The 8,952-nt window shown below is 46.1% G+C and overlaps 1 protein-coding gene across 1 annotated transcript; it reads right to left on the bottom strand.

Annotated features, from left to right (window-relative positions):
* Nucleotides 1-1,197: 1,197 nt before the first annotated feature.
* Nucleotides 1,198-5,319, bottom strand: LOC105557654. Its single transcript, XM_012004955.1, has 4 exons — nt 4,080-5,319; nt 3,535-3,988; nt 2,346-3,501; nt 1,198-2,283 (listed from the first exon to the last, which is right to left on the bottom strand). Exons 1-4 carry the CDS (start codon nt 5,317-5,319, stop codon nt 1,198-1,200), a joined length of 3,936 nt encoding a protein of 1,311 aa, XP_011860345.1.
* Nucleotides 5,320-8,952: the final 3,633 nt, after the last annotated feature.

The raw sequence follows: 8,952 nt of genomic DNA, 5'->3' as shown, positions 1-8,952 counted from the left end.
TGTGTGTCCGACACTGAAATAAAAAACGTTCTTACTATCTTTTTGTAATATCTTAACATATTGGTACCGCCGGCATTAGCGTAACCCAATGTGCACCACGAGGAGGTTGCGTGGTCGGATTTTACACATCACGTGTCTTTTGCAGACATAATGTCTCTTATAGACATGATGTCTCTTACGGACATGATGTCCTTTACGAACATGATGTCCCTTACGAACATGAAGTCTTTTTCAGACTAAGTTTTGTCCATACTCGTTTTCGAGCATGATGTCTCGTTATAGACATGATGTCTCTTACAAACATTATCGTATATCATTAGATGAAGAACCAATATTATCATTATCATCATCATCATCATCATCCACAGAATGTAATGTAAGACTACTTTTTGACTTAGTAGGAAATTTAGAATATAATTTGTCTGCTGACATGAGAGATAAATCATTAATATCAATCTCGAGGTTCTCATAACGTTCTTGCCTTGTTCTGAAAGCAGATTTAATGACGCAAATAGCATTTACAGAAGCATTACTGACAGCTTAGAGTATCGATTACTTTCAAGGAGGTACTTAGCAACACAAAAGATTCATAAATTAATCCGCTAGGAGATAATTTTTAAAAGTAACTCGCATTTAAAAATCATTAAAGAATAGGATATAAGGAGGTCTATCAACGGCAGAATAAAATAAAATTTTTTTCATTTTTATGTTGATTTATTATTCATATAATACTTATTAATATTAACTTTCCCTCTGGCGTAGCCGCGGCCTCGCTGGTAATACCAGCGGGCCCGCGCTCGTCCGCGTCCGCTACCTCTTTGACGAACTAGAAAAGAAAGAAAGAAATAACATATCAATACGTAGAAAAAATATTTAAAAAATGTGTATTAATAGACCTGTTCTTTATTACTGTACTACTGAATTAGTGCAATAAGTTAAAATGAAACAAATAGATTACCTCTCATTCCAACTCATTGCACCAGTGTGGACTCCACTCCGGTGTGGACGAAAGGCCGCGACGGAGTTACGCGCGCCTTCGGTAATTTTCCCATCTGCTGCGAGATAGGCTTCGCTCGGTAACGCGTGCAAATGACGCAGTTGTGTACAACTGATTTTACTAGATTTCGGGCGCTCAAAATCCAAAATTGTTGTCTGACAGCGCGGAGGGTTAACTGAGAACCTCCGTAGAGGCAACGTCTATGAGCTTGGTCGACTTAGATCGGAGACTCGATGACGAGGTAAGATAACGGGATGTTTCTCTTCAAAGGAGAACGGAGAGTGTTCTAATCGGCCTCCTACGCGTAACAATCCGTCGTCGTCCACGAAGGGATTCAGACTTTTAAGTTTACTAGACCGTGGAAGCGGAGATCCCGATTTAATGGCGGAGATTTCGTCAGAAAATTGAGCGAGTTGTACCGAGCTAATCCAAAAGGAACGAGCCAATTGTACAGCAATCGTTAGTGAATACTCGCAATCGTTTTGAGCAAGAGTGGGGAAGCGTTTATATCGCGAAAGTTTACTACAAAAGAGAATGCAATACGCAGTTATCTTGAGGAGCCGAGGCCACGAGGGGGTTTCGTCGGGGAGTTTCCATTCCGATTGATCGGAACGAACGACCATCGTTTTCACAGATCTCCTTTCCTTATCGATTTGTATCTCTTCCGAAAACGGTTGCTCAGGCCAGAAAGAATTATCTAACTCGAGCCACGATGGCGCGTGCCACCAGAGGTGGTGATCTTTAAGAGAAGCAGTGCTGACGCCACGAGAGGCGCAATCAGCTGGGTTCTGCTTAGTGTTGACGTATCCCCAGATAGCGTCAGGTAAGCGATTTTGTATATCGGCTACTCGATTAGCCACGAAAGGCTTCCATTGCGACGGATGCTTCTTAATCCAGGCGAGAGTAATCGTCGAGTCCGACCAACAGTAGAGAGGAACGGTGGAGAGATTTAGTGTAAGTTTTACAAAGGATAAGAGCGTGGAGAGTAACTGAGCAGCGCTCAACTCTAAACGAGGAATACTGACCGTTTGGAGCGGAGCAACTTTAGTCTTACTAATGAGGAGACTAGTTTTGACTTGATTTGCATCCGTTACGACCTTGAGATAAACTACTGCCGCATAAGCTCTGCTGGACGCATCGGCGAATCCATGCAATTGTACTGCGTTTCTATTTGGACCTTGATTAGTCCATCTCGGTATCGATACTTCGTGCAGACATTTCAGATTCTCGAAGTAACTCTCCCAAGATCCTCGGAGATCACTCGGAATCGGAGTGTCCCAATCTAACTTTCGAATCCATTGTTCTTGCAAGAATATTTTCGCTAGGATCACGATCGGTGAGATCAGACCGAGAGGGTCGAATATGCGAGAGATTGTGGAAAGAACAGAACGCTTAGTCGGCTCAACGCTCCCTCGCGTTTTCTCGAATTCTGCAGAATTAAATTGAAAAGTAAAACAATCGCGTTCTGGTTTCCAGGATAGGCCCAAGGCCTTGATCGGTTGTTCATCAGAAAACGGGAGCCGACCAGAAGGTCAGTCTTAGGTATGTAACGAAGAAGTTCTTCAGAATTGGAAGTCCACTTTCGCAAATGGAAACCTCCCTTTTCTAAGAGGGCATTAAGCTGTCCTCGGATCTCTATGATCTCGGAGAAGTTGTGGGCGCCGAAGAGAACGTCGTCCACGTAAGTAGATTCTTGCAAAACCGATGCGGCGCGTGGGAAGGCGGCACCTTCATCGTCACATAATTGTTTCAAAACGCGCATTGCCAAGTATGGCGCACAAGCGGTACCGTAAGTTACGGTTAACAACTCGTACGAAGAGACTGGTTGGTCTGCCTCAGTACGCCATAAGGTTCTTTGATATTTCGTATCAGCAGGGTGCATGATAATTTGCCTAAACATTTTTGCAATGTCGGCGATATGGACTAACCGATGAGTCCTCCATCTAAGTAGGATCGATGGGAGATCCGATTGTAGCTTAGGTCCCGTCAATAACTGGTTATTTAGCGACGAACCTGAATGAGTTACGCATGAAGCGTTAAAGACAACCCTCAGAGGGGAAGTAGTACTGGTTTCCCTAAGAACCGGATGATGAGGCATATAATAGCCAGCAGATGCTCTAGATTCAGAGTTCTCCGAGACAGCGGTAAGAGCCATATGTCCTAGCTGCTCGTATTCAGAGAGAAAAAAAGAATAAGCCTCCGCAAGTTTAGCGTCCTTGGAGAGACGGATTTCTAAACGCTTTAGCGATCGCGACGCGATTTGAAACGAATCAACGTACTCGGTAACGGCGCCTTCTTTGAAGGGCAACCTCACGACGTAACGACCGTCGGTGCGGCGAGAGTGGGTGGAGGCGAAGTGCTGTTCGCAAAGAGTTTCGTCCTCCGTGAGAGCGTTGAAGCCCGGAATCTCCTCCAGCTCCCAGAATTTGCGAAGATCTAAGTCATTCGCGTGGGATATTTTAGACTGCAGACAGGATATACCATTGGAGGAGGTTCCTGATCGACTCGAAGGAGCACAAGACCCGAATACAATTCACCCGAATATGGTGCGCTGAGCAATAGGTTCATCGGCGAGACCCTTCCGTAATCCATCGAGCAGAATGGATCCGTAGAGATCGGCACCAATTAACAGGTCGATGAGATCGAGCTTGGACCAATTAGCGTCCGCGAGCTTGATTCCTCTCAAGTGAGGGATATAATCGAATCTAAAAGTAGGAATGTCTCGGTGGGACGTAAGGTTCGGAAGGATGAGAGCATTTGTCGTTATAAAGTCGTTATCGTTACCGCGCGCGCCTATCTGAATTTGCGATATATAATTAACAACATTGGCACATTGGTCGCCTATACCCGTCACGCGAATCTTAACTTTTCTGCGGGAGAGTCTTAGTGACTGCGCAGCTCGCTCACTTAGAAAGGTGGCTTCCGAGCCAGTGTCAATTAAAGCGCGCAACCTTATAGATCGACCTTCAAGGGAGCGTACGGTTACTCGTGCTGTAGCGAGTAAAACTTGAGTCGGCGAATGATCGAATAATTTTCGAGAAATCAATGCCTTCAGAGCGATTCTAGTCCTAGTCGCACTCACCGATTTTGTTGCTGATCCCGTCGTCTTCCTTGTCGGATTCAGCCTTCTCGTTATCCGAATTATTACCTTCAAGGTCCTCGTGTAAAAGCGAGTGATGTTTGCGACTGCAGCGAGCACACCTCCTGCTCGAGAGACAATTTCGAGGGTAATGTCCCTTTCCTAGACAATTGTGGCAACAGCGATGCTTTTTTACAAGTTCCTTCCGTTTACCTACGGTTAGTGATTTTTTAATATATTGATACAGCGAGTGAGATTCGTTACAAGCAATACATTTAGATTTGTCAACGGCAGAGACGAGAGATTTCGTGCTTGCTATGTGTTTAGATTTCTTATTCCCTTCACTGATTTGTTGTGTAGCTTCTAAAGCTCTGAGTCGATTGACTAGAAATTGACAGAGTTCCTTGAAGGTCGGAAGTTCGGTTGAGCTACCGAGAAGTAAATTCCACTCTTGCAGTGTTTTAACATCGAGTTTACGTTCAATAATCGCAACCACAAAATCATCATCTACTGCACGGCCAAGATTTTTCAACGCATGAACGGAATCGTTTGTAGTATCGTAAACGCGTTTTAACTCAACCGCGGACTCAGATTTCATAGGCGTCAACTCGAGAACAGCTCGTAAATGATTGGATACAACCATTCTTTTATTTTCATAACGCTGCGTCAACTCGGTCCACGCGGTTTTATAGTTTGCCTCGGTAATTGATATATTTCTCAAAATTAAACCAGCCTCTCCGATTAGACTCGTTTTTAAATAATGCAACTGTTGCACGTCGGACAACGCTTCATTAGAGACCACCAAAGACTGGAATAAATCTCGAAAATTTGACCAATCGGTGTATTGACCCGAAAATTTTGGTAACTGAATGCGAGGCAGAGGTATAGACGCGGAGCTACGTTCAGTCAAAGCAGTAGAATTTACGATACTACAATTTGACACGGGTTTTGATAACGTTTCCAATAGGTCGGCGAAGAAGTCCGTTGCTTCGAAGTAGCTGTCCTCCGCTGTCTGCATCTCGTCGTCCCGGAAGTACGGCATCGTAGCCAAATCGTCCTGAGAGATTGCTGCCACGATGGCAGAATGTAACGCCTGGCATCTTCCCCATCTTTCCTGGAGAACGGCTTGTCGACTGCGTGCATTGCTGGTCGTATAATTAGCCTGACCGAGTTTCTTGAAGTTTTCCAGCGTTCGGTGTATTTGTCGCATGACCTCGCGTTGTTCGTTCCAAAGTTTGTCCATTTTGAAGTAATGCGTATCTCGTAGTATCGCCGCGAGGATGAGTAAATTTCACCGTAGCTGTATCGGTGAAATCCGCAAGGACTAGTCCCTGTGGGAGCACAATAGTCAATGTCGAAAAAACAAGGAATGTTGTTTTGATACGTGGCCTTGAGTCAGTCTCGTAGCATCGAATATTCTCGAACGAGAAATCACTTGCACGAGAATCACGATGTCCTTTCGGTTTTCTGAACAAGGTGCGTTCACCGGGTCGGCATATGTGTATCCGGCTCGAAGGACCATTAAATGTTAGTGATTTTGCGCAATGTTCACGCCTGTTCTTTGTTTCCCCGTGAAACGTTCCTTCGCACTTAATAGAGGTCTCTCTACTTTACTCGTGCGGCAGGTACTTAGATGGCCGAATGGGCCATCTGAGATGGAAACTCTTCGTGACTCGAGACGATAGTCCAAAAAATGAGACTGAATTAACAGATAACAAGAACCACTTTTATTTACACCGAACAAGACTCAGGTTACAGAAGGATTTCGCTCTCACTCGATTACGACGTTGTATAAAGTACGTTCAATTCGAGACCGTCGCTCGCAACTTTTCTCGAAGCGGCCGTGTAATGCTCCAATCGTCGGTGACCTCGCGTTAAGACTTATAATCGCGTCGACCGACTTATTATCCAAGATCGTGTTAATCGTTGAGAGCTCTCCTTGCGACTGCTCTCGATTCTCTCCGAATCCTTTTCCCCTCTCTTCCCATCGCGGCGTCCGTAACTCGGTTCGGCAGGTGCTGTCACCTTACGATCGGCGCGTTAATTCGAGAGTGCGCCTTCTTCAAACTTAAGACGCTTTGATTTGTAATAGAAAGCTATAATCCTAAACAGTTAAGAACAACGACTTAACCACGTTCGTTTTTGAAGTCTTGCTTTTGGCAATTCTGGTGACAAATTTAATCAACCGATTAGATTAACTCACGTTGGTGAAACCGGGCCTAAGACGCATCTTTCCTCATTATCGCTCGATTCAACTATCGGATTGCGACTCAACGCGTCCACGTGCGCCATGCGTAGTCCTGGCCTGTATTCGATTTCGCAGTCATATTCTTGAAGATGAATCCATCACCTCGCAACACGCGGTATAAGGTCACATTTAATTAATATGGCTCGCAACGCGTTACAGTCCGTAATTATTTTGAATTTCACACCTAACAAATAAGTATGGAAACGGTGCAGGGAAGCAACTACCGCGAGGGTCTCTAAATCGAAAAAATGTAATTTCTGTTCGTCGTCTGTCGTTTTTCGGCTGTAATAAGCGACGGGTCTGATCATTCCTTTGGTATCTCACTGCATAAGAATATCTGCAATCTCTAATTTTGATGCGTCCGTGTGCAATTCTGTCTCAAATCTCGCGTCGTACAGCGCTATTACTGGTCGTTCTACTAGTTTTTCTTTTAATGTGTCAAAGGCTCTCATTTGTTCGCCCGTCCATTTCCACCCAACGTTAGCCCTTAAAAGATCCGTAAGCGGTCGGGCTATAATGGCGAAATCTTTTACGAATTTTCGAAAGAAGCTTGCGAGTCCAATGAATTGTCTGATTTCGTGTACGTTACTAGAAGTCGGGAAATTTGAAACCGCGGTAACCTTCCGCGTCCCAGGTCGAATTCCATTTTCGCTAATTTCGAAACCCAAGAAATCGATCTTTCTGCGAAAGAAGTCGCACTTGCTCAAGTTTAGTGTTAATCCGTTTCTGCCAGTCAACTTCAAAACTTCTTCCAATCGTTCGAGACCTTCCGTGAACGAACATGCTGGCACCAGCACGTCGTCCATGTATATCAAAGCGAATTTGTTTTTGACTTCTGCTAAGATCTTATTCATGGTCGTTTGGAAAACCGAAGGCGCGTTCGCTAGGCCGAACTAGAGTCCCTGTAGTAAGAGTCTGGCAAGAAATATTCTCCGTTTGATTGGTTTGACGTAAAATGGCGGAACCAATAAGGTGTCTAGAATCTGTACTCTAAACGCGGGATTATTATTATTATTATTATTATTTGGTTACCTTTGATCTGTTCGTTATCGCTGCATTACTGCACTAGTGCAATTAACTAACTGCACTAGTGCAGTAATGCAGCGATAACGAACAGACCAGACGCCATTTTGCGTCAAGCCTTGCCAGACTCTTACTACAGGGACTCTAGGCCGAACGGCATACTGTTACGTTTGGCACCTTCACGGAGCGCGAGACGGGTTCCGCGAAACTCGGCTGCGCTTTTCCGGGAAATTCGGCCGCGGGTTTCCGCGAAACCGGGAGGCACGTGCCGGAGTTCGCTGTGTTGACGCGCCGCCCTCGTGCCGCGCCGCGCCTTTCCGCGGCTCACGTGCCGGCGCTCGCGCGCGACGGCGACGGACGCATTAAAAGCGATTGAGCGGGACCCATCATCCCTTCAACGAATCCGGGATGCAGACGCCGTCGTTGCGGTGGCGGCGAATGCAACACCCGGCATTAAAGAGTAAAGAACGCCAAAATGTAACGTGTACCTGTCGCGCGCCGCGACCGTTGGTCGGAAGGACGTTTCTAGCGGGACCTTGCGCGGGTCCTACCAGAAACAAAATCGAGGGACTTCCCCCCCTCAAGTAACCGTGGATCGGTGTCCCCTTTCCGCGCGGGGTACCGAACTACGGTATATATACCGAAGTTTCGGGGCGAGAAAGCGCTCTCGTCCGCGATCTCCAGATCAGGCCAACCGCTAGCATCCGCAAGTAAGCCCAAAGGGACTTAGCCACGGGCATCGCTCCTCGTTACGGACTTAGTTCCCGCACCGAGTGGCGTCGGACATAGCCGCGAGGACCGATTCTCGTGGGGACGCGAACTTAGCCGTGAGCATCGCTCCTCGCTACGGACTTAGTCGCAGCTATGTCCGAGTGGCGTCGGACATAGCCGCGAGGATTCATTCTCATGGCCGGGCAGTCATAAGACTTAATGTCGCGGAATTTTCTTTGGTAAATATGCAGAATAGATCACACCTCACCGATTTCCTCGCCACTTAGATATGTTGTAGGGGAGAGTTTTCTGAGTAATTCCCCGCAAGAATCAAATGGGGGACGGCATTGGTTTAGGAGATATAACTAATTGAAAACTAAAAATTTTAATACTATTTCTTAGTAATTTTTATTAAAATGCCTGAGTAGCTACCTTTAAAATCATAAACAAACTACCGTTTTCATTTACAAGGTCACACCTGCCCCCTCCCGCACCAATCGGTACGGGTTGAACACACACACACGCGCGCGCGCGCGCACGCTTAATTCTTCTCGCGGCGCAGACTGACCGAGCAAGCGAGATCCACTCTACACCTCAGACATGGTTTGGGTATGGTTATATTTTAACGAAGTGAAGCCCCCCCGAAGGGGGGGGGGCGGAACATACTGTCTCCACGCATGTACTTCCACCATTGTACTGTTCCACATGGGTTTGCAACTTTCCACGTGAAGCGAAATCCACTCCACACCTCTGACATAGGGTGGGTAGTGTTATCTTTAACGAAGTGGAGCCCCCCCGAAGGGGGGGCGGAACATACTGTCTCCACGCATACATTTTTCTACCCATATAAGTCACTCCCCTCCACCAAATGTAAATAGAAAAATGTATGCGTGA

The sequence above is a fragment of the Vollenhovia emeryi genome, unplaced genomic scaffold, assembly GCF_000949405.1.
Source record: "Vollenhovia emeryi isolate VEMERY1.0 unplaced genomic scaffold, V.emery_V1.0 DF939435.1, whole genome shotgun sequence".
In the NCBI taxonomy this organism is placed as follows: domain Eukaryota; kingdom Metazoa; phylum Arthropoda; class Insecta; order Hymenoptera; family Formicidae; genus Vollenhovia; species Vollenhovia emeryi.
Note: the sequence above shows the minus strand (reverse complement) of the source record. Positions and strands in the feature narration are given on the sequence as shown.

Excerpts from the sequence above, each read along its gene's own strand:
- LOC105557654 (XM_012004955.1), bottom strand. The coding sequence starts at position 5,319 with ATGGACAAACTTTGGAACGAACAACGCGAGGTCATGCGACAAATACAC. Across the intron at positions 3,502-3,534 it reads GCTCAGCGCACCATATTCGG|TCGATCAGGAACCTCCTCCA; the intron begins GTGAATTGTATT and ends TGCTCCTTCGAG. Across the intron at positions 2,284-2,345 it reads TCGCATATTCGACCCTCTCG|TTAGATTGGGACACTCCGAT; the intron begins GTCTGATCTCAC and ends TGGATTCGAAAG.